This window comes from Malaclemys terrapin, chromosome 8, assembly GCF_027887155.1.
Source record: "Malaclemys terrapin pileata isolate rMalTer1 chromosome 8, rMalTer1.hap1, whole genome shotgun sequence".
In the NCBI taxonomy this organism is placed as follows: domain Eukaryota; kingdom Metazoa; phylum Chordata; order Testudines; family Emydidae; genus Malaclemys; species Malaclemys terrapin.
In genome coordinates, this window is record NC_071512.1 from 76,537,329 (window position 1) to 76,563,217 (window position 25,889).

A 25,889-nucleotide genomic window follows, 5' to 3' on the forward strand; every position below is an offset into this window, starting at 1 on the left:
GGAATCCCGTTGCAGCAAAGCCATCCACTATGACCTGCACATTTCCCTTTCGTAGCAGCACCTCAGTGATTGCTTTGGCTACTTGCCACAGCAGCCCCCACAGTAGATTTGCCCACTCCAAATTGATTCCCGACTGACCGGTAGCTGTCTGGCGTTGCAAGCTTCCACAGGGCTATCGCCACTCGCTTCTCAACTGTGAGGGCTGCTCTCATCTTGGTATTCTGGCACTTCAGAGCAGGGGAAAGCAAGTCACAAAGTTCCAAGAAAGTGCCCTTACACATGCGAAAGTTTCGCAGCCACTGGGAATCATCCCACATCTGCAACACTATGTGGTCCCACCAGTCTGTGCTTGTTTCCCGAGCCCAGAATCGGCATTCCACGGCTATAACCTGCCCCATTAACAGCATGATCTCCAAAGCACCGGGTCCCGCGGTTTGATAGAATTCCATGTCCATTTCCTCATCACTCTCACCGCCGCGCTGCCGTAGCCTACTCCTCGCCGCCTGGTTTTGCAGGTTCTGGTTCAGCATAAACTGCACAATAACACGCGAGGTGTTTACAATGTTCATGACTGCTGTCTTGAGCTGAGCGGGCTCCATAGTTGCTGTGGTATGGCGTCTGCACTGTTCACCCAGGAAAAAGGTGCGAAACGGTTGTCTGCTGTTGCTTCCCTGGAGAGGGGGGAGGATATACCCAGAACCACCCGCGACAATGTTTTTGGCCCCATCAGGCATTGGGATCTCAACCCAGAATTCCAATGGGTGGAGGAGACTGCGGGAACTATGGGATAGCTACCCACAGTGCAGTGCTCCAGAAATCGACGCTAGCCCCAGGACATGGACGCACACCACCGAATTAATGTGCTTAGTGTGGCCGCATACATTCGACTTTATACAATCTGTTTCCAAAATTCGAATTATATAAATTTGGATTAATCCCGTAGTGTAGACATACCCTTTGATGCAAGTCTGTCTTGTTTAGTAGTTTAGGGGCTAGGGAATTGTAAAATATGTTTTGTTGTATCCAATACCTTTTAATATCTTTATACATGCAGTGCCAGGAACTTACAATCAAATGTCAAAAGAGGGCAGGGTTAAACTTACTGCAGTAAGTGTACATTTTGTACAGAGGCCACAAGTTTTACAGCAAATATTGAGTTTTTCTTGTCATCTTATCTAGGCCAAAATCTTCTCCTATTATTATGAGAGAGGAGCAACCTCAGAAAACTGGGGTTGGATTCAGATGAGCCCCACTCACTCCCTACATTTTGGAAGCTTTTCCAGACCTTGTGAATTTTCCCTTTCTTTTTCTCAATACTTCTCCTCTGTTTTATCTCCTATCCTCTCCTGTCTTGCTCTCCCTCACCTCCCAAATCCCCAACATCCCCTTCACCTGTGCTACTATTCCTTTGTGAGTCTTCAGTCTAGCACTCTGGACACTGCTCTGTTCAACTCATGTGAATTCTGGGTTTTCCCCATATCTGAAGCCAGAGCATACCTCCCTCCTCCCCTCATCTATTCTAAGGAAGTGCCAGAACTTGTGAGATCTGAAGATCGCAACTAGGCTAGCAAAGACTTCAGGATGGATTTAACCAAGGGCAGGAGGACTGTGGGGGGTTGGGGAGAAGATGGGTTTGAGGGATATGTAGCTGAATTTATTAGAACCTTGGGCAAGGTGTGGGGTTGGTTCAATTCCTGATTCAGGTGACTCCCCCTTTTTCCCCCTAATTGATTCATTGATCTCTAATCATAATATTGCTGTCTGATTGCTGTCTGCTTTGAAGCCCTCTCAAAAGTTGAGCTTTTCCTTTCAAAGCAAGAAGAATCAGAAATACCAAGTCTGCCTCTTGGGACTAATTTAAATGTCTGCTAGCTAAACTGTGCCCATAGCAGCAGGAAATAATTGAAATACTATCATGAGGATGAGGGACATAAGGGAAGCTGTATGAGCAGAAGACGTTAGCGAATGCTCTGATGAAAACCTCATCAGGGTTTCGGGTTACCTTTTATCAGGAAAGTTGAGACCTACAGAAACAACTGTAACAGTCCTTAGATGTGCTTTGAGTAAATAATACTTTACCAGCGGGATACACAGAGATATGACAGTGAATCCCCTGGGTAACCAAAAATGCATCTGGAGATCTTGAACAGTTTCCAACATATATCTTATAAAGAAAACCATTTGTGTCTTCATAATTCCAGCCAATTTGGGTTAGGTTAGGTTTTATTATTATTATCATTGCTTCCTATCCATTTTTAGTGCAAATTAAAATTATTCAATTTGTTCTACCCATCCTCTGACTATATAGTACCTGTCTCTCAGACTCAGATAGAAACCAGATTTGGTTTATTGCTTCCCATTAGAATTGAGATAAGCCTCCAAAGTAGAAACAACATAAGTTTTGATGATGTATGTAAGACAGTGGGCCTGACTCTTCTCCTCCGCCTCATTCTGGTATTAAACTGATGTGGCTCCATTGACTTTAACGGAGTTGCTCCAGATTTATACTGGTGTAGGGGAGAGTGGAATCTGACCCGTTAGTCTACAGGATAAACAACAATTATGAGTTTAGCTTGCAAACTACATTACAGCACTATATCGACGCAGCTGCAGTGGATCTGGTGAATACGCACTATGAGAGTGCTTTCTCTTTGGCATAATTATTCCACCTCGGCGAGAAGCAGAAGCTATGTCAATGGAACAGCACAAAACTTGCCTCGCTTGGGGTGTAAGGGAAGGCTTTTTCACACCCCTGAGCGACGTAAGTTATGTTGATTTTAGGCTGAAGTGTAGACCTGCCCAAAGTTGCTACAGAGCAATGGGCACAGTTCAAAATTATCCGAATGTGGTTCGTTCTGAATGGAGGATTAAGAACTAGGGCCTGCTGTAGTAAAGAGGTCTCTTTGGAAGAATCCCATCTGCATAAATAAAAATAATCATTTTCATTTGGATGTGAGAATAGTATATTTTAATAGGAACTTCTCAGAACACTAGGTTTGTCAAATTTCATACATATAATATATGATGATAATCCAAGTCACTTTTGATAGTTTATCTTAAACAGGCAAAACTTGAGTGGATCTTTTGGAATTTGATTTTCTTGAATTTCACTGGTATTTTCCAATCTTCATTGCACCTAACAGCTTATATTTGCCTTTGAAATGTGAAATCACATACAGTATCAAAAAGAAGCCTGTGGAATTAATGGCAGGTTGTGATCCTAGCTTTAATGAGACTTGAGGGGAAATCCTTAGTACAATGTGATAAACGCCGCAAGTTTAATTGGAAAAATGGTAAAATAATTGCAGTGGTGATTTGAAATGTTCTGTTGAAAATTAAAAGCTTGGGACCATGTGTTCCCATTGGGATTCTTAGCAGAATTCACCACTGAGGGAATCCCTTGGGCAGGCCCTTGTGGATTAATGAAGTCAACGTGGCTCTGTGCAGGCACAGGCAGGGCCGGCTCTAACTTTTTTGCCGCCCCAAGCAAAACAAAAGAGCACCGCCCTTCTGTAACAACCCCCACCCCCGAGCGCTGCCCCACCGAAACAACCCCCCCGAGCACCGCACCGCGCCGCCGAAACAACCCCCCCTGAGCGCCGTGCCGCCGAAACAACCCCCGCCAGCGCCACGCCGCCGAAACACCTCCCCAAGCGCTGCCCCACCCCGCCGAAACAACCCCCCCAGCTCCGCCCCGCCCCGCTGAAACAACCCCCCGAGCACTGCCCCACCGAAACAACCCCCTCCCGAGCGCTGCCCCGCCGAAACAACCCCCGAGCGCCGCACCGCGCCGCCGAAACAACCCCCCCAGCACCACGCTGCCGAAACACCCCTCCGAGCGCTGCCCCACTCCGCTGAAACAACCCCCCCCAGCGCCGCCCCACCCCGCTGAAACAACCCCCCGAGCGCTGCCCCACCGAAATAACCCCCCCGAGCACTGCACCGCACCGCTGAAACAACCCCCCCCGAGCGCTGCCCCACTGAAACAAAAACAACCCACCCACCACCACCCCCGAGCGCCGCAACGCCAAACCAAAAAAAAAAAAAAAACCCCAAGTGCCGCCCCGCCAAAACAAAACAAACAAACAAACAAAAATCCCGAGCGCCCCCCACCACCCCAAGATTGGCTGCCCCTTACAAGGTGCCACCCCAAGCACGTGCTTGTTCGGCTGGTGCCTGGAGCCAGCTCTGGGCAGAGGGATTTGCCTACATGATTCTCCTTGCAGTATCAGGGCTGCATATGAAGGAGTTGTTATTACCGCTTGGAGATCCTGAGGAATCTGAGCTGCAGGCTGCCTTGTTTCTCTGCCCAAGTGAGTTATGTCACAACACGGGTTGGAATAATAGCATCATATTTAGAGGTTGAAAAGACTTTTATCACCCACTCCATCTCTCTACAAATGCATGATAGAAGCAGCGCTCTATTCAAACCTCTTTATTGTTTATTATTATTAGATAACTGCTGACAAAGTGCTTGTCTCTGTCCAAGACACAAAATTAAGACAAATGCTGCTTGATTTAAAAAAAAAACAAAAGTTAAGAAAAATTAGTCTAATATATGGTCTGTTTGCTGCTGCTCTCTAAGTACAAACACCATAGTTCTATAAATAGATTTGGGCAAGTGGTAGTACTGTCTGTAGGATGCCCCTGTTGTGGTAGGTGCTGCACAGGAAGACTCAGTCCCTCCCCTGAAGAGTTTACAATCTATTCTAGGTTCCAGTTTGTTGTGAGTTTAAAAGGCTGATCATGAATGTTAACTATTTGGTTAAGTTGGATTCCTTAAAAATGTTTTTCTTATGATGATGCTAGAAGTAACTTGATGAGCACACTGTTTCATTACTTGATTTTAAACCTTGTGAATAATCCAGTTACCCACTATTTATTCCCTGTATTATATTAAATATATTCCTGTATCGTGATTGGAACAGCTGTGATAGACAACCCAGCCTCCATTTGTAAGATAAAAGTTAGTTGTCAGCATTGTTTACTATGAATGAAATTCACTCTTGAGCTGAAGGTCTGGCATCTTTCATCCTGATTGGTCCTGTGGCATGTCACAAAGTCATATTCCATTATATAGTAATAGCATCCCCCACCACTGTAACGCACTCATATCTAGAGTGTCTCTTGATTAATAATATAACTACTGCTTTTTTGGGGGGCAGCTAACTCCCTTAATTACTTTTGAAAATCCCATCCTAGATTTGTACACTAACTTCCCTAAGTAACTGCAAATGTATAATTGGCATGATGTTGTCACGCAGATGCAACAGTACGCCTCCTTAGTCCATACAAATGCTATAATTGTATCTCATTTAGTTTAACCCATTTACTGTAGGGCAGGCCTGCACAACTCATAAAGCGGCGAGGGCCATATTACTCCAAAGAAAACAGCTGAGGGCCGAAACCCCCCGGCCCCGCTGAACCCCCCCCAGCACCACACAGCCCCCTGAAACACAACACCCCCCCGCCCCACAGAAACAACCCCCCCAGCGCCACCCAGCCCCCCTGAAACAACCCCCCCACCCCCAGCGCCGCCCGCCCCACAGAAACAGACCCTCCTTCCCCTGCGGGCCACACAGTGAGCCCACCTACTCACCCCCCGCGGGCCGCACAAAGAGCCCACGCGGGCCGCATGTTGTGCAGGCCTGCTGTAGGGTAATATTTTTAATCTTTCACACCTTCCCTGGTATTTAAAGATCACTGGTGCAAATCCTGCGCTGGTCAGCTATGTGATGAGGGTGCTGGAGCTGAGTCCAGTGGATCTGCCAATTTGCTGATCTACTGGATACTCACTCATGCGCAGACACTCACAGGCACCTCATGGGAGAGTGAAACAGCTGTGGAGGGCTGAAGTAGCAGCTGCAAAAGTGGCTTGGCTAGTGCTCCACAGCCGCAGGAAGGACGGCCCAATCCACCCCACCCCTCTGAAGATCCCCGGTGCAATGCTCATTTACTCTGCTTTACTGCAAGGAGGGATGACTTGGCCTGTTGTTTACATCTCTGCCCCCGTTTTTCTAAATTATAAAGTGCATGTGGGAGGAATCTGACACTGAGTGCTTGGCCCAATTAGCTGAGCCAGGCGCCAAACAGAGGCATTGTGAGGGGTGGGGAGACTACAAATCCTCTCCCCTACAGGCTGCAAAGCAATCAGGGAGCTGATTTGTGGAGACTCCTCTACTTCAATGGCGAGAGTCCTTGCTGCAGCCCTTTGCATGATTCTTTCTGCACCCAAGCTGTGGCCTTCTGTGCCCTCCCATCACTGCATGCTGCTGTGCGGGGAGCTCCATGTATAGGACATACACCCAACCCCCAGAGTGGCATCCTGGCTGCCGGACAAGGAGCAGGACTTGTCCCTTCTTGCACAACATGAGTATGTATCCCTGTTAACCATGTTTACCTGTGTAAACAGCATGGTAACGTGGCTGACAAACAAAATTGCATGGGGGTTTGAAGTGCTTCTACAGTGCTTCATTGACCTCAACTGTATAAACTAAATCTTCCACTATTTATTGTCTAAAAAGGCACATAGTTTTTCCTTGGAAGAGATAGGAAGAAAATTCATCTTAGAATGAATCTGTTTAAATGATGTGGGCAGCAGAACGCCCACCTCCCCTGACATTTTTCCATCAATAATATGCTCTCTAACAAATGGTTGTAACTTGGTCTATTCCAGACTGCACCAAGGTTTGTTGATGAGAGCGCAAAACACACAACATCTGCTCTCCGTTATATGCTGAAAGGATGCAATGATGGAAAGTTTAGAGAGCACAGTGTTCATAGAAAGACTGTGATCAGTGGGTGAACAGCAGTGTTCTCCAGTCTTTTTATAAACAATGCACCATTCAATCAAAATGTCCTGTGAAAGGAATCCGGAGCCTTGGATCCCATCCAAATAATTTTTTCAAACAAACAAACAAACAAAAAGGTATGGCCATGGGGGAAAAAACTTCTGTGATTATTGTTTTAAGGTAACCTACCTCCTATCAGGGGCATAACATTCTGTGTCACTTTAGCTCTGGCTTCTTTTTTCTTTTGGAGGTAACATCTGTCTCTCTCCAGGATCAATGGAGCATCATGTCGGCTTCCACAAATAGCTGAATCCCATTAAAATATTTGATAGTTGAACATCTGGGGCTTTTTGTAGGAATTTCAGCAACATGAAATGTAGGGTTTGACTCACGGGCCTTTCGGAGGAAGTTAGAATGTCCAAAGAACTTCTCCCCTTTGAGAACTTGTGAAAAACTGGACAACAGTATCCTTATTGTTTCTGTGGAGAAGAAGCCACAGGCTTCATGGATCACCAAAGTAACACTTAGGGTGACCAGATCACAACAGTAAAATATCGGGACACATTGGGGTGCCGTTGGCCCCGCACACAGTCCAGCCCCACTACTCCCAGGCTCTGCCCCCCCTCTGCACCAGGTCCCGCCCCCCTCCCCGCTTGGCCCCCCCAACACTGCCCCCTCTTCAATCCCCCCATCCACCGCTCACCACCTCCTCACTCCCCCCGCCACTCACCGCCTCACTCCCCTGCCACAAACCCCCATGCTGCCCCGAGAACCGCAGCTCACTGCCTCACTCCCCTGCTAGCCCTCCCCCCCACCGCTGGTTCGCTGCTTGCCTCCTCCCCCCTCCTCCCCCAGCTCGCCGCTCGCCTCCTCACAGAACCCCCACTCGCTGCTGGCTCCCCACTCGCCACCTCACTCCCCCGCTAGTCCCCCCCGCTCGCTGCTGGCTCCCCACTCACTGCCTCACTCCCCCGCTAACCCCCCCCCGCCTGCCAGTTGCTCCCCGCTCGCCGCCTCACTCCCCCACTAGCCCTCACCACCCGCCGCTGGCTCACCGCTCACCTCCTCACACACACCCCCACTGCTGGCTTCCTTCTCTCCTCCTAACCCCCCCTGCTGCTGGCTCGCCACTCGCCTCCTCACATCCCCCCCCCGCCCGCCGCTGGCTCACCGCCCGCCTCCTCACACACCCCCGCCCACTGCTGGCCTTTTCACCCTCCTTCCCGCCACTCGCCTACTCACCCCTCCCGCTCGCCTCCTTACCTGATGTAACAATGCGGTTCTGGCGGGACCCAACTGAGAGTGCCAATTCAGGACAAATTGCTAAAACAGGGCAGTTACAGCCCAAGGCTGGGGTTTTTCCACCTCTAAGGCAAATCAAACCAGCCAGACAGTGAAGACTTTGGTCTCCCCCACTGACTAACCACAAGTCATACAAGCAATTCCCTTAGACACTCCAGTTTCCCAGTATCACCACCGGTGCCACTCGTTATGGGGACAAATGGTTATGAAAATCAATACCCCAGTAAAAGAAAAAGGGTTCTCCTGATCCCAAAGGATCAAGCCCCAGACCCAGGTCAATATACAAATTAGATCTTACCCACAAATCATGCTGTTGTCAATCCTTTAGACTCTAAAATCTAAAGGTTTATTCATAAAAGGAAAAAGATATAGATGAGAGCTAGAATTGGTTAAATGGAATCAATTACATACAGTAATGGCAAAGTTCTTAGTTCAGGCTTGTAGCAGTGATGAAATAAACTGCAGGTTCAAAATCAAGTCTCTGGAATACATCCCCAGCTGGGATGGGTTATCAGTCCTTTGTGTAGAGCTTCAGTTTGTAGCAAAGTCCCTCCAGAGGTATGAAGCAGGATTGAAGACAAAATGGAGGAGAGGCATCAGCCTTTTATAGTCTTTTCCAGGTGTAAGAACACCTCTTTGTTCTTACTGTGGAAAATTACAGCAAAATGGAGTCTGGAGTCACATGGGCCAGTCCCTGCATACTTTGCTGAGTTACAAGGCGTATCTGCCTTCTCTCCATGGGTCAACTGTACAGCTGATGGTCCTTAATGGGCAATCAAGCAGGCTAGGCAGAGCTAACACCAATTTGTCTGGGATGTCTCCCAGAAGCATAGCATAAGTTTGAAATACAGACAGTATAGAGCCAATATTCATAACTTCAACTACAAAATTGATACACACATATAGACAGAATAATTATAACCAGCAAACCATAACCTTGTCTTAGACACCTCATTTGACCCCCTTTATGCAAGATTTGGTGCCACTACAGGACTTTGGTTGCAACCATGTTCTATATGGTCCCAGTTCAAATCAATAACGTGACATCTGAATATCGGAACAAATGGGGTCCTGATTGTACATCGATTGGGATGCGGGACAAAGGGTTAAATATCGGGACAATCCCGATTTTATCGGGGCATCTGGTCCCCCTAGTCACACTCCAGAGAAGGACTAAGGGCCCCAGATGGAAGTGGTACATCATTTGGGAATAGAGGGACATGGCAATCCCCTGAATATCCTGTGCTTGCTGAAAGGGGGAGAAATCCCACAGAAGATCTTATGGTTGGTATATTATAGAGGTGGAGGAATCCCCCAGAAGACCTTACACATTGTAGGGAGGTGCCCTAATGGGAGCTAAGATTTTTGCTTTCTTCAGGAAGGAATAAGGAGAATTGCCGGAAGATGCAGGGTTCAATGAGTCTGTACTTCTACTTAGAATTAAGTGTTTGAAGGGAAAATTGCCTTTAATAAGGCAGATATTTCACATGCAGCGTAAATACTGAATTGTTCACCCTGTATCTGTCCTGATAGTTTAGGATATTCTTTCTTAGAATGGGGCAAAAGAGCAAAGTTCAGATCTGGATTAAACTGCAAAGTCTTGGGGCGGCAGCTTTGGACCCATCTCTGCTTCTCATCGTCCCTGGAATTCTGACTGGGACGATGCAATTACTGAAGTGGCTCAGTAGGTGCCTGTTATCTCTTGATGCACAGATGGGCCAGTTATTCTGCACTCAGCACAGTGTGTCGTCATTACGCACCTGACACTAGTTCTTGTAAATACAGATTAGAGATCAAAGGCAGGTCAGCTTTTTAAACGGTGCACCCGGCATGTTCCAGTGGCTAGTGCAGAGTATGTGACATATGGGATGAAAGTTTTGAGGGATATAAAATGTTAATCACTAAACCTGGCAGAGTCAAACCTTTTAATCTTTATTGCAGTTTTCTAGGGAGAGGCAGGTTATGGACAACACCCCGGAAAAGCTGAAGAAAGAGTTAGAGGAAGAGCTGCTGTTGAGCAGTGAAGACTTACGTAGCCATGCTTGGTACCATGGACGCATTCCTCGGCAGGTATGTCCCTCCTGGATCTTCCCTTCCCAGGCAAAGCTGTGGGCTTTCATATACAGACACAGACAGGTTAACACTGGAGTGTTACATACAGTCTGCATGAGGTCCCCAATTCAATAGAACCGGAATGCCTTCCAGTGTGAGAGAAAAGTGGTGTCTGATATTGTTTACTTAATATGCCTTGGTGAGAAATGAGACTGAGGGAAGAAATCCGCTTTTTCTTATACTTTAACAAACGAAAAACCATCCAGTGAAGAGAGGTAAGAATACTCCTCTGTGCTATAGACCAGAGCTACACTCTGTCCCCTAATATTGTTGTTCAGCTGTTGGCCTGAATTTAGATTGGTATGATTATCCAGAATTGAAAAATGTTCCAATCTTCTACCTTTCTTGAGTTTGAAATTATAAAAGAGCAGACTAGTAGTAATAATAGAAATAAGAATGAATAGTTATTTGGAGTCGCTATCTTTTTATTTTGGTCTTCTACACCAAAAACATCACAAGCTCCCCCTGCTGGCTCATCATCAACGTGCACCTGTCAAACGCTGTTCTCGCAGTTAAGAGCTTTCCTGGGGCCATCAGCAGATGCTGAAAATCAGGCAGAGCAGGCAGAAGCAGGCAGCTCTGTGGTTTGAAAATTAATGAATTAATGTTTGTCAAATGGGAAGGGCCAGCTTGGTTCAGAAAGAAACAGGTTTTTTTTTCAGCTTTTATGTGCATACTGCGAAACAAAGAGAAGACTATGTGAAACCCATTTTAGGAATAGCTTTTTGTCTCTCGTGAAGTAACTGGAAGTAATAACTAAAAGACAAATTCTGGTTGCCTGCAACAATGTCCTCTAAAATTGTGTAATTGTGTGTGTGTATGAGAGCAAAAGTTGTGTTATGTACTCCAGTATTCTGAGGCTACATCTACACTACAGGGGGGAGTCGATTTAAGATACACGAATTCAGCTACGTGAATAGCGTAGCGGAATTCGACGTATCACAGCCGACTTAACCCGCTGTAGGGACGGCGGCAAAATCGACTTCTGCGGCTTCCCGTCGATGGCGCTTACTCCCACCTCCGCTGGTGGAGTTAGAGCGTCGATTCGGGGATCGATTGTCGCGTCCCGATGGGACGCGATAAATCGATCCCCGAGAGGTCGATTTCTACCCGCCGATTCAGGCGGGTAGTGTAGACCCAGCCTGAGTAACTTCATTCCCCTTCACAGATGAGTTTCTTTTGACAAATTGGGGAAATATGCACACAAACACGTGGACTGCATTCTCTGGCCCTGTCCTAGAAGGTCCTCACAGACTCCTATTGTAGAAAGTCTGTGAAATGGCCTCTGGATTTTAGAAGGAGCCAGAATTAGAGAGGGCAACATTCTGCCCCACGCTTTTCCTCTGTCCTGTCTTTTCTGGTTTTAAACCTGTGCTCACATTTAGGATTAAATAACAGGATTCTACTGATGTAATACTAGCCAAGGCTGAGTATTCCCCTTCTGACTCCGAATGTGGGGTTTTGTTTTTGTATGTTTTCTCTCTAAGGTGGCAGAAAGCTTAGTTCAGAGAGATGGAGATTTCCTGATTAGGGATTCTCTCTCCAGTCCTGGAAACTTTGTTCTTACCTGTCAGTGGAAAAACATCTCTCAACATTTCAAAATCAACAGAACAGTCCTCAGACTCAATGAAGCCTACTGCCGCATTCAGTATCAGTTCGAACTTGAAAGTTTCGACAGCATCCCTGGGTTAGTGAGATGTTATGTGGGGAATCGCAGGCCAGTATCAAAGCAGAGTGGAGCAATTATTTTTCAGCCTATCAACAGGACTGTGCCACTGAGGTGTCTAGAGGAAAAGTACGGAGTATCTCCAGTTCGACAAAAAGAATGCAATATCACTGAAGGAAAAACAGAGACTGCAAAAAGGCTGAGCCTCAGTATATACGGCGTGCAGTCCCCGGAGCACAGCTTAACCAGAGGAAATCTTTTAAGGTACTTTTCTCTTGTTCCACCATCTTCCATAAAGGGGAGTCAAGAACCCAATCCTGCTCCCACTGAAGTCAATGGGAGTTTTGTCCTCTACTTTCAAGGGGAAAGAATCAGGCCTCACGATCTCATCTAATAACTCATTTTTAAGGGCCTGATCCAAAGCCCAGTGAAGTCAGTGAAAAGACTCCCACTGGCTCCAGTGACTCCAGCGAGCTTTGGCTCAGGCCTTAGAGGACTAACAGCTTTAATAAGGAGCTTTAAGGTAACTGTCTTCAATTATATTAATGTAAAACACAGAGATTACTGATGCCATTTGAATCTGGCAGCAGCCCAGTTAAGTACAGATATTCTAACAAGTTAGATGAATGGTGTAATCAGATTTTGAAAATAATCAGCTCTAAAATATCTTTGAAAAACATGATTTGGGGTTTTTGCTCAGCAAGATGGTGTTTGCGCTCTGCAGCGCTGGTTCCTTTCACTCACACTGGTGTGACTCAGGAGCCTCTCCACCGAAGTCAATGGTGTCAAACCAGTGTGAGTGAAATTGGACTCAGTCTCTGTAAATACAATAATGGTGCAGCTTATGCAGTAGCTTAGAAATAATAAAAATACTAAACATAAATTGACGGTTAAAAAAAGTAAAAGGTTTGTTGTTACTCTCAAGTTGAGCCCTTTTTCTTCTGCTGCTGTGAAGAAAATGCCACAAATGGGTTAAGAGAGTTAAAAAGAGAGAAAGTGAGATGGACTAAAATAAAGTGCACTAATAAAGCTGACTGTTTGGAAGGAGACAGCCGATGGATTGTAGATCTTCATTACTGCCCAGTTCAGGTGTTGTATTGAAGAAGTCTTAGCATGCCAACAAAAAGGGAACCAAACTGCTATAGCAACTTTTTGACTACAAAAATTCCAAATCATTGTCTGAGATTCTCACCTGGATCCTGGAATCTGATCTACGCAGCTGGACCCCTATGCCTCTGTGGAGCCACCGTGACTTGAACGGGACTCTGGGGGAGGAGGGGTTAGCCCATGAGGCGTCGCAGGGAAGTCAGTGGGACTTCAGACGAACGCAGAGGGGTGCCTGTGCAGCAGTGGGGTTGGGCTGCTAATGCTATCTGCTCTTGAACTTAGAAATGCAGTTGGTAGACGCTGTTAATGCCTTTTATGAAGACTGAATGTTGGCTGAACAAGTCGTTCATCCAAAGCCTGTAAATAACTATTCTGCATCTGATTTTCCTGGGAGTGTCAACCAAAGCATGTCCTTAATTACTCTCCTGTGGCTGAACCAGGGCAGAAATGGAAGGGCAGCTTTCTTTTCTGTTAGCGCAGTGATACTCAGACTGAGGCTCGCGAACCGTAAGAGGCTCTTTAATGTGTCTCCTGCAGCTGTTTGCGGCACGTGATATTAAACCAATGGTGTGATTTTAATTATTAACTAATCAGGATGTTTTTACTATGTTATTAACCAAACCAATTGAAGTTGATAAAACAATAATAATACTTGGTCAGCCATTTTGCTGTGAGAATAAACTAAATATTTCTCCCGTCATCTGAATATATAGTTCTATAGTAAATGAAACAAATAATTCACACTCCTGTGGCTATTTTGGGCAATGTTGATCGATAATTTGGCTCCTGAACCGCTGAGGTCTGAGTATCACTGTGTTAGAGAATGGGTTCTTAACCTGAAGGTCGTGACACACCTCCTCCCCTTTTTTATGGCTAGGAGAGAAAAGGAGTCACAGCTCTTTCCTCTGCTGTAAGAGGGGTTCACAGCATGCAAAAGGTTGAGAATAAAGCATTAATTTCTGCCCTGCCATGTTGTATGATTACAGACCTATTACCATGTTTCACAAAGCAATAACTCTCAGTACTCAATGCACAGAGCCAGATCTTCGCCCATACTAAGGGCAGGTCTTCACTACGGGGGGGGGGGTCGATTTAAGATACGCAAATTCAGCTACGCGAATAGCGTAGCTGAATTCGACGTATCGCAGCCGACTTACCCCGCTGTAGGGATGGCGGCAAAATCGACCTCTGCGGCTTCCCATCGACGGCGCTTACTCTCACCTCCGCTGGTGGAGTAAGAGCATCGATTCGGGGATCGATTGTCGCGTCCCAATGGGACGTGATAAATCGATCCCCGAGAGGTCGATTTCTACCCGCCGATTCAGGCAGGTAGTGTAGACCTAGCCTTAGGCCCCTTTGGGCTGCTCTGGCAGCGTAAGCTGCTGTAAGTGGGAAGCTGAGGACTCCCCTTAGTTCAGGCACAACTGAAGATTGGGCCTGTATATTAAGTGTCCTACTGCACTTTAATGATCTATTGTTGTGTTGCCTTTTTCCCCCCCTCAGAAACAAAGAAAAAAGTGGTAGCCAGCCAGCTAGTTTGGATCACGTCCAGGAGAAAAGATTCCCCCTAAAGGCTCACCAGTCAGAAAGCTACCTGCCAATAGGTATGTCTGTAGGCAGATTTCTAATAACTCCTTAGAAGATGCATGCCAGCAGGCAGTCAGCCTTCTACCCTGTCTTCTGGTTACATTTTAATATGCTAGAGATTTTCAGAGACTGAAGCCCACATGAAATTCACAGTCTCAAGTGTGAGAGTACTGAATACAGTTAGCATCTGATGACTGTTCAGTGGCCCATGGAAATGGAGTTGATATGCTCATTATAATTACTAGACCAAGTACTCTATTTCGAAGGCACCTATCAGCTTGGTATGGCACCCTAACAATCAGGTTTACACATCAGAAAAATGATTAGTATGATTGGCACTAATAGGTCCACTTCTTGGCAGTGTCACCATCTCAACCCTAGAGTTTTACAAGACCCACAACAGTTTCATTGATACCATCCTGCCCATAGCTTCTTGAGCAGCTGTGGTAAACCTGATGCAATTTTGTACATTTCGCTGCTATTACTCAGGTAATGCAGCTAATGCAGAATCAGTACTCTGCTATTTTCCACCACTTGTTACTGCTGGTGGTTAGGGAAGAGGAAGTGGGGGCAGCTGTAACTCTGTTCCTCTTATCCTCCTTTGATCTTCCTCTCTCTGCTTATATCACAATTCTGCTGCTGCTGCTGCTGCCCCATGTAACTTTTCTGGGCAGCAGCAATATGAAATTTACAAGAATGTGGTCAGTTTCATTTGCATTACCCCACTGATAGAAGACTTACTAGCACTTGCCCAATTGCCAGAGAAATTTTGCTTACCTTCCACCCACACCCACACCCACCCTCCAAGCTACACCCAGAGGGGAAAATTGTAAGGGAACCCCCTTCTATGCCAAACAGGAGCACTGTGTGAGGAAGCTTGCACTGAGGTTGTGAGTAGCTCTATGGATAAATTCTGGCCTTTGGTTTCCAAGGCTGTCAATCTTGAACTTTTCTAGAGCACTAAATCTGTTTGAAAAATAAAATAAAATAAAATGGGTGTTGTGGGTTTTAAACTGATTTCTAAAGGCAGGAGTTCTCAAACATTTCTGTGGTGTGGACCACACCTTAATAGAGAGATTGTCTAGTCATGAGCATCTCTCCTTCCACTGTACTCCCAGACATAATTGCACAAACTGCCTTCCTTCCCATTTGCGATTGGATGAACGGCCTTCCTCCCATTAATGATTGCAACATTTATGTAGCAATTATAGCAATTACCCTGAAAAGTAAAATTAGGGAAGTATTTCATGTGTGATTTATGTATTTATTTATATTATGATGGTGGCCAGAGGCCTCCAATCAGGAGCAGGGCCCCTAGACACCAAACAGACATATAGTAGGAGACAGTTCCTACTCTGGAGACCTTACAATCTGGGGGTCTTTAATGCAGTGCAGCAGCTGGTAATGAGAAGTAAGACCAGCATGATGTCAGAGTCAGCACTCTGCAGACAACCAGCAAGTGCTCTGTTAGCCACAATTTGGGAACTTCTGTCTTCAGAATCCTGCAGCCAGCCCTCATTTGATGTCAATGGGATGTTTGCCTGTGTGCTAACTACAGGATGGGGCCTATGTGTGTAAATATTACAGTGCACACACGTTCCCCCACATTTGAGTCAACTGTCTTCTAGGGATACAGAATTAGAATCCCTGAAGTTCATTCTTTTCATACCTCACTACATGCCCAGACTCCACTTTAAGGAAGTTTTTCTTTCATTTCAAAACTTGTCATTCTTAAAAATGACTCATATGCCTTGTGTGGTGCAGCTATAAGGTTCTGTTTTTATCTGGCAGATCAAGTTACAAACTCACTCCTATTCCAAGCCAGGACTTTCCAGCCTTTGTGTGCTGTGGGGATGTGGGTTATTGTCAGTGTTACCACAGGGTGACATTACAGCCCAGCTGCTCTCTGTATTTGGGATTTTGTGAGGAGAATTTGCTTTGTAGCTCATCTCTTAAAATATACGTTTTAAACAGTGTTTGACAGAATGAAGAATTTACATGATTTGAAACACTTCCCCCAGTAAACAACAACAGCAACAAAAAAGAACTGTAAAGTGTATCTCAGGATTATACGTAGTATTGCCTTAGATGCTATTATTACAGCATAAAAAATGATTCTGTTCTTCACCTACAGGTTCGAGGCATCCATCTCAGCTACCTGAAGTAGATACAAGCCCATGTTCAAATTCCCCTGCATTTAGAACAGGCAGTGAACCTACTCTAAGCCCCACAGTAGTTCGGAGGGTCGCTTCCGAGTCACCAGTAGGAGAAGCTCTTAGAGGATCAGACAGCCAGCTCTGTCCCAAGCCTCCACCTAAACCCAACAAAGTGCCCTTGCTGAGGCAACCTCAGTCTCCTTTAGCTTGGCACAGTTCAGAGGCACACTACTGTGAATTAAACCCTGCCACCTCCATAGACTGTGGAGCAACACAGCAATCTCTGTCTCAGAAGAGCAGCTACGTGGAGCATCTGATAGCTAAAGAGAATGGATTGCTCTCATTCAGGAACTCTGAAACAAGTTATCTGATCCATGAAGATGATGCCTTACAGAGCTCAATGGATCCATTAGCAGCTTGGACTGAGATGGCTGAAGAGGGCAGCATGTTTGTAGCACCTGTTCTTGAGACAGTATCCAGTTTTAAACCAAATGATTTTGAATCCAAACTTCTTCCTCCTGAAAACAAGCCACTTGAAACACCAATGTTAAAAAGAGTTAAGGAGCTATTCACCAACAGTAATCCAAAGGTTATTGCCCGTCATATGCTTAGAATGGACTGCAAGGTAATTTTTTTTTATTATTTGGTTTTTAATAATTGTAAAGGAAAGTAACTTTTCTGCACGTCACTGGATACCCTGCCAGATTAAGCTTTTTTTTAAAAAAAAAAGATTTGAAAGAATTAAAGGAGAGATCTGGGACTAAGGTAATGTATATATTTACTTGGGGGACTTGCAAAGATTTATCAAGGGGTAAGGTTGGAAAAGAGTTTTTAGCCTCTGAAGAATGATTACAAATTTGTCTCTGGACCAAAAATCCCTCTTAGTTGTCCCTAATTTTAGACCTATATTTCCCTCCATTCCAGACAAATTTGATGTTCTCTTTATTTGTTGTAGATTTATTTACAGCAGAAATGCTGACTCATGAAACTGAAATTAGGAAAAAATGGTATTTATTCTGAAGGAATGAATCCCATATCAGAGAGAGAGAACACCACACATTGCTCATGTTACAGGAAGGCACTCAGATACCAAAATGGTGGGCATGAGATAAGAACCTGAATAGAATACAATCTGTTTTATCTTCCTGGCTGAATACTGCTCTGCTAACCCTTGTTTGGGTCTTTGGGCCTTGACAGGATGAGAGGTAGTGGAAGGTGGCTGCAGAGCCTTTAGATGCAGTTCTCTGCTCACATGCCATTTGTATCCTCTAGTTGCACACCTTGGTAAGCAGGGCCGGCTCAGGCTTTTTTGCCGCCCCAAGCAGCAAAGGAGGGGTTGCGGGGGAAAAGCCGTGATCGGCGGCACTTTGGCGGCAGCTCAACTGCGCCGCTTCATTCCTCGGCGGCAATTCGGCAGCGGGTCTTTCTCTCCAAGATGGATTGAGGCACCCGCCACCGAATTGCCGCCGAAGACCCGGACGTGCCACCCCTTTCTGTTGGCCACTCCAAGCACCTGCTTCATTCACTGGTGGCTGGAGCCAGCCCTGTTGGTAAGCATCAGAAGCGTGCAGATATTTTTACAAGGAGGCAGGCTTTGTTATACAGGCAAATCTTTGAGCAGCGATTCTGAACTCAGCAACATGGAAAAAGGAAGAGAGAAATTCAAGTACAAACAGCCCTTTTTACAGGATCATGATTTTATTTAAAGGGAACAAGAAACGCATTTGAATTCTAAGTAATTTGAAGTGGATAGTTGTGAGTGCTGTATCCATTAGAAACACAGTATTTGAGAGAAAGAGTGGCATGGCTCACACTTCTTCGGTGTGAACCTGGTTCGAGATCCTCAAAGGTATTTAGGCACCCAATTCCCATTGAAATCAGTAGCACTGGGTCTAATGAAATCCAGGGGAGTTAGGGTATGTCATAATTGCAATGCCTATGATTCAAATGACATGAAACCCACACATCTTCTGGGTGTGGTGTTCTGTCCCATCTAGTGGCACTGAGACCACTTAGAGAGCAATTAATGAGTCGGTCCTACAGCCTTAGCTAAGAGGCAGTTGGCTTTTTGCTCATGTGACAGAGGCTCGTGCACTAAGCTCCAGAGGCCCCAGGTTTGATCCCACCCGCCGCCGACTGGGATCTGTCAGCATTACGTGGAGTAGCATTTCAAATAGCATTTCCTTCTTACCGCCATCAGCTCCATTACACTCCTTTAAACTCTCTATCCAATCTATTCTATAGTCATTAGAATTGAATGGTTATTGATCGATTCTAAATAATGGTAGCACCAGCCAGCCCACTGCGGAAAGAATGGAAAGGCCTTTCCAGTACTGCTGCTTCTTGTTAGGAGTGCTTCACTGCGAAAGCATACTCAAGGTTTGTTAGTTTAAAAAGGGCGCTGGAGGCCAAAGAGATGGTGCATTGTAGTGATTTCCTAATGGCATATTTGGGCACTCACATGAGGCTATATAGGTGAAATCAGTGCATCAGTTAATTCAGTCAGTCATTTGGGAACTATATTAGTGAGAAGTGATATTGTTTCTAATTATGTTAAAAAATGTACATCACCTGCCCAATATCCGGGGGGGGGGGAGGGGGGAGGGCAATGGCTCCTCCTGAGGCAGAAATGGATAATGCTGTTTGTTATAATTCAAAACAAACTCTTCTCTCCAATGTTTGCTGTAAAACTTGCCTCATAAAGATACAGCATTTGTCTCATCTGCTACTCACTGAGCATGAGATTTAGAAGAGAGTTGGTCAGTTTTTAAAAAAGATTTGCGTGCTCAGTGACCTAGCAAGGGCTTTTTCTCCCCCTCTGTGGTTTCTAATAACTTACACGGAGAACTGCACAGTTTCTCCAAGACTCATTTAGAAGTCACGTTGGCGAATGGGACATGTGACTATTGTCAGCCATAAAAATGAACAAATGGTGCTGCAGTGATTTCAGGTGTATTGAGTAATGACAGGTGAACCTGCCTAACATGGATATTACACTGTAAAGGTAGAAAGAACCGGGTTGTGCCAGTTTCCCCAACAAAATGCTACTGCTAGTACTTCCCCAATGCTAGTATACTTACTAGTGGCTCCACAGCCCCAAGGGAGCATGATTAGCCAGATAGGGGGGTGGTTAGCACACCCACCCTAACCACCTGCTGGCATCCACCAGTAGATGTTGAGGTAGCATACACTGTTTCTTTCTGAGGCAGTGGCACTGGCTGCTTCTAAATGCGCTCCCCTAGGCCCACCTGAGCCATTCTGATCCCCATGTGTCCCTCATACACAGAATGGCTCAGTGAACCTCCACTTAGCAGCTACACCTCTGCACCATCCTTCCGGAAGAAATGCCAGAATTTGGCTACCTTACAGTCATAGAATCATAGAAGTATAGGACTAAAAGGGACCTCATCAGGCAGGAACTAGTAAACCTAAACCATCCCTGACCGTGTTTGTCCAACTTAAAAATCTATAGTGATGGGGATTCCACAACCTCCCTTGGAAAACTATTCCAGAGCTTAACTACCCTTATAGTTAGAAAGTTTCTCCTAATATTTAACCTAAATCTCAGTTAAAGCAGTAATGTTCACAGTCCTCTTTATAATAGCCCTTAACATATTTGAAGACTTATCAGGTCCCCCTCAATCTTCTTTTCTCAAGACTAAACATGCCCAGTTTTTCAAACTTTCCTTATAGGTCATGTTTTCTAAGCCTCTTTAGAAAACTAATAGTTCTAATAATCGCACTTCTCTAGCCCTTATTTTTTTCAAAGCCCTGTGCAATCTAACTAATCTAGTACCTTTTCTCCTTCTACCATAGAAGTTTTAAAAATGGAATTTTAAAACCATCATAATAAGAAGAATGGCTTTCAATCTAATAGCAAAAGTGTGTGTTGAGTGAAGTAATTCACTTAGATTTACCCTAGTTTAGTAGGAAATCTTAGCGGCTGTAATTAGCCTAGCAAACTTAATTAAGACCTCTGCTTCCATAATGGAACATTAAAAAGATCTTTAACAAATGTGGCTGGAGATGCTTCTTTCTGATGGCTACATTGTGCTTCATTCAGTTTGACCCTTTCAAAGTGCCTATGGGTTCTCTTTCAATCTTGCTTATTCCCCCTGATCCTGTGACCATCAGACTAATTTAGATGCAACCTGAAATGATAACCTGTTCTCTGCCTGTGCTGCTGGGATTGAATGATTGTCATCTGTTTGGAATTGGTTATATACTATTGGTAGCACAGAATTCTAAAGTATTACAACAGATTTGCATACAAACAGGGCCACATTAAAGCCTGCACACTATAGATTTGTGTGTAGGACCCAAGCTCCTGAAGTCTGATTACATCAGAATCTCAGCTTTCATTTAAAAAATAAAGTTTGTAGCCCTCAGAATTGTGAAGGAACACTCAAACATTTACCAGGTGTAACTGAGGTAGTGATGTCTGCTTGTCTGCAGAAAGCCTGGAACAATAGCTGTGAGAGGAAAAACTGTCCCATTCAGATCAATGGGCTGTTAACTCCCAGACCTAGTGCTTTGGTGGCACACACTAACTCCACTCAAGTAGGGAACTATGTATGGCAGGAGGAGATGAGCAGTGGGTCTGATCCATTCACCCGAGCAGATTAACCCTGGCCTTTCCATGAGGCCCTGTGCCAACACTCCTGTCTCTCTGGGAGGGAATCGTCCAGGGGGGCAAAGCCACTGGGTACCCAGTGTCATGGTGTGCCTAGGGCTCCATATTGCCTTAATCCAGTCCTTCAGACAGAGGATGGCACTTAGATGCTATGGTGATAGAAAGGCAGATTAGATTACAAATTTGTCAGCATATGAACATTAAAACAATACTCATTAGATAATATGAACATTATTAAGATTAATAGCAATTAGTAGTTCTTATAGATGTAGCAAATTGCAAATAATCATTATGTATATGAAAGGCAAAGGACTAATGCAGTGGAGAGAGAAAATAGAGGGCTTTTTTGTATGAATTACTGTCAGACACAGAGCACTCACATAGTCCTTTCCAAATTCAGAATGCTTTGTGTACATTAATTCATCCTCACAACAGCCCTGTGCAGTGAAGAAACAGCACTGTTACAGTATTTTGCAGATGAGGAAAGTGAGGCAAAGAGGTTAAGTATCTTGGCCACAGTGCATTAGTGTCAAAGCAAAGATCAAGCCATGAGACCACTCTGTGCTTTTGTTGGATGTGTGGGGAGCTGCTTTTGGTAGAGTGCTTGATCAGATCTGTTGTGGGTTTGACACAAGCCCTACAGCTCTCTTCTCTGGAAGAAAATCTCCTTATGATGCTGCTTGTTTTCTGTTATTGTTTTTTAAAAACCAGATCAAAGAACTAGTCCTTATTTCTTGGCCATAATTCTTACTTGTTTTCATATACTTGACTCACTAAAGGAAAGCATTTCTAAGTTCTGCACAAAACCTCCTTGTGTGTAATGTACTCAGCATGTTTCTGTTTAATGGGGATATTTTTAAATGGCTTTATATTAGTGTTCTAGCTGTACAGCGAGTTAGAGTAACACTACGAATGAATCAAACTCCTCCTTTCCTTAAATAAGTCAACTTCCTGGATCAGTGTGTGAAAACTTTTGCACTTGACAGGTTGCTAGGATACTAGAGGTCTCTGAAGAGATGAGGAGGAGGATGGGAGTGAGATCAGGTCTGGAGCTCATTACATTGCCCTATGGACACCAACTGCGCTTGGACATAATTGAAAGGTATACATTCTTGTTACATTGTGCTTCACTCCTGGGACACTTGGCTAGAGTCTCAGTCTGTTGTTGGTATTGGTGTGTCTTATATCTCCAGGTAGAAACACCCTCCTTCCCCAATAAACACTTTACAGTATTCTTGTATACTATGTTGAAATCCACTGAGAGGTAATTTATTGGGACACAGAGATATTGTACAGCTTTGTGCTTGGGAGGACTCGTGGAGATCATCAAGCAACTCCATGGAGGGAGTGCTTGGAGGAAAAAAACAGGTATTAAGGGTCTGATTCTGGTAGGGGAACCTGAGCCCGCCCGCCCGTTACTCCAGGTTCCAGCTCTGGGGCCCTCTCTTCAGCAGCCAAGGTCTGCCCTATCCTATTCCTTGCTGCTTTTCCCCTGAGCCTTTTCTAGCTCTCTGGCTCTCCCCCTTCCCTGAGTTTACCAGCCCAAACTCCCTCCTCCCAGGGAGTAACTGCAGGCTACTTATCTCTTTGCCCCAACCACGCCTCCCTTCTCCCAGGCAGTGACTACAAACTATTTCCCCTTGCTGCTCTTCGCTCCTGGGCTTAATACAGGCCCCACCTGTTCCTGTCCAGCTGAGCCTCTTCTCATTAATCCCTGCTCCCTGGCTCTTCCTCTAGGTGCAGCGGAAGTGGCTAATTGGCTTACCTAGCCACCTTATTCCTTCAGGCCCTGTGTGGGGTGGACACCCCATCGCAGATGTGCAGTAACATAAGGGCAGATCTGTTACCCTGAAGCCTCCAATACATAGTCGGTCTATATCACATAAGCGTACTATTGTCACTGAGCTCCATGTAACAGCAGCATTGTCAGTAACAGCCATTTAATCCTGCCTAGGGACGTTAAGGGCTTTTAAGTATTGCCTTTGTTATTTGATCACATCCCATCATTTCACTAGTTTACTCTAGACATCACTGACTTGCTTCTCTCTAGACACAACACCATGGCAATCGGAATAGCTGTGGATATTTTGGGCTGCACAGGAAACTTAGAAGAGAGGGCTGCGACGTTAAACAGGATCATCCAGGTAGCAGTGGAACTGAAGGACTGCCTGGGGGATTTGTACGCATTCTCCGCTGTCATGAAAGCACTTGAAATGCCACAGGTAAAATAATGTTCCCTTTATGGTATTCAAAGAGTTTAATTTTTGTTAGTTAATTTTTTTCAACATTTTAAAGCCCTTAGACAAGTGCTTAGAGATGACAGGAATGGGCATTATAGAATGCCCATCCCCATGTAGACAGACAGATGGTCATCAGAGCTAAGATATGTTTAGCCATTATGAACTTACAATACTTTTAATCGTAACAATCTCATTCCCTTCAATGCCAGCATTAGGAAAAAAACTTTGCTTTATAGAACAAGAGTCTGTTTATTTTAAAGCAAGGCGGGTATGATAGCATCAAGACATTTCTTCTGTACTATTAAAAAAAATTTTGTTATGAAACAAACAACTATTTTTTGCAGTTACAGAAATGTGCCTCTTTTGAATATATTTTTATTATGCTCTTTGGTGAAAGCTTTTTTTATGATCCTGCAGGGTATAGATGACCTTTTGAGATTAACACTTTGATGAGAGAATGTTGAGCAACCAGCAGTAGAAAAGAGAAATGCTAAATTCCAAAAGAATGGATGTTATCTGAATTCAGCTAGTAACATTTATCTAAACAAAATTCTCCACTCACACATACCAGTTGGGAGACAGTTCTCATATCTAATCCTTGAATAACAGCTTTAGAAACACGGAGTACTTAGAATAGCTGGTCTGTAAAAAAATAAATGTGCATTTTTTGTGTGCAAATGGACATGGTACAGCAATTATTTTTTTGTCAATCCAGTAAAAAAAATTTGATGTTTTGCCCCCCCAGCATTAAAACTAAGTTTAGGGCCCTTTTAAAATCACTCATCAGAGAAACATGCTGTTATTGCATCAGCTATATGTTTGGCTGAAAGTTTACTACTACACAAGGAAAGTGATACAGTAGTTGCAAGGAGAGATTGCCAAATGTGGCACCAGGAATGCTGCTTTAATTTTTGAGTGAGAGGAATTTGTTAGCTGTATCTTGGCCTGTGGTGATTTGAAACTTGTCCTAGATAACCATAAAGGGTCACTTCATGGGAACAGAACATTGGGTTATGGCTTTTTTCCCAAGGAACACACAATTATTTTGCCTAAATACTAGGATGTTTTATTCAGTGGTATTAAGTTGTATCAAGGTATTATTACTTATTAATGTCAGGATCCAGTGGAAGAGGCAAATTGTTGCATAGGCTTAAACAAAAGATGGTATCATATTATTATGATTCAGATCAATCCAAATTAACCCTCTGGTATCTGCCAGAAGCAGCATAGTTGCTTTACGTAAGAATAGTTGCAAAATGAAAATAGGACTCTCTTCTTTGCATTGAACAGATCGCAAGGTTAGAACAAACATGGATCACTTTACGGCACCACTACACCCAAACTGCCATTACCTATGAAAAGCAGTTGAAGCCATTCAGCAAAGCTCTGCATGAAGGAAGAGGTGAGTGTGTAGCATGTGGGAGTGCAGACAGACTGGCCTTCACCACATTTGTTTTCATGAAGGGAACTGGACTAAGTCCTTTACTGCAAATGACAGATTTTCAGTCTGAATAGCCTTTAGCTTGCTTTCCCTCTCCATTAATGTAATAATGGACATAGACAGAAATTGAGTCAGTTCAGCATAGTCCTACCCTCACTAGTTTGTGAATGCCTTAAACTCCCATAGCACAGAAGAGGCAGGCTGTACGACTGCCTTAGAAAAGCCCGGTGAGCATAGTAGATCAGTACAGAAGGGGCATTTCACTCATTCTGGTGGCTGTGTCATCATGCACTGAAGTGACACTGCATCATTGTGTGTGACAGAACACAGCACAGGGATGAATAAATCAGAGGAGTCCACATCTGCAAGTAAGTCCATAGCCAGCCAAACAAGAGTGTATGTGTGCACGTGTGCAAAACATCCCTTGTGCTCCCAGCATCTCCCCTCCCCACACCCACTATGGAGTGCAAGAAGGGCAGGGGAACTGACAAGGCCCTTCTGCTTCACCAGGATTCTGGTTAGTAGAAAGCAAATCTGTGCAGAGCCTCCCTTTCCCCCTGCAAAGGAGGAAGAGCTGTGGCATAGCAGACTCCTCTGAGGGTATGTCTACATTGCAGTCAGAAGTGAGACTGCAGCCTGTGCAGACACACCCAAGCTAGCTCTACAAGCCCACTGCAGACCCAGGATATACATGAGAGCAGCCAGCCTGTTGGAAGCTGGGGGGCAGGGATGAAAAGTGAGGATGCTAATTTGAAGGATTTCTAAAGCATATTATGGAAGGGAAAAATACTCAAAACAAATCCTACTTGTAACTGGTTTAGGGAAGAATGTTGTACTATAATTCGCTTGTAAAT

At 44.7% G+C, this 25,889-nt stretch overlaps 1 protein-coding gene across 3 annotated transcripts in view; it reads left to right on the forward strand.

Annotated features, from left to right (window-relative positions):
• Positions 1 to 25,889, forward strand: part of BCAR3 (BCAR3 adaptor protein, NSP family member) — a 114,483-nt gene that overhangs the window by 85,995 nt on the left and 2,599 nt on the right. For all 3 annotated transcript variants that reach the window (XM_054036425.1, XM_054036427.1, XM_054036426.1), the window contains 7 exons: positions 10,035 to 10,163; positions 11,693 to 12,135; positions 14,482 to 14,582; positions 16,700 to 17,346; positions 22,341 to 22,456; positions 23,405 to 23,576; positions 24,885 to 24,996. In XM_054036425.1, the coding sequence (XP_053892400.1) occupies positions 10,035 to 10,163; positions 11,693 to 12,135; positions 14,482 to 14,582; positions 16,700 to 17,346; positions 22,341 to 22,456; positions 23,405 to 23,576; positions 24,885 to 24,996 (1,720 nt within the window). The remainder of the gene's footprint in view (positions 1 to 10,034; positions 10,164 to 11,692; positions 12,136 to 14,481; positions 14,583 to 16,699; positions 17,347 to 22,340; positions 22,457 to 23,404; positions 23,577 to 24,884; positions 24,997 to 25,889) is intronic.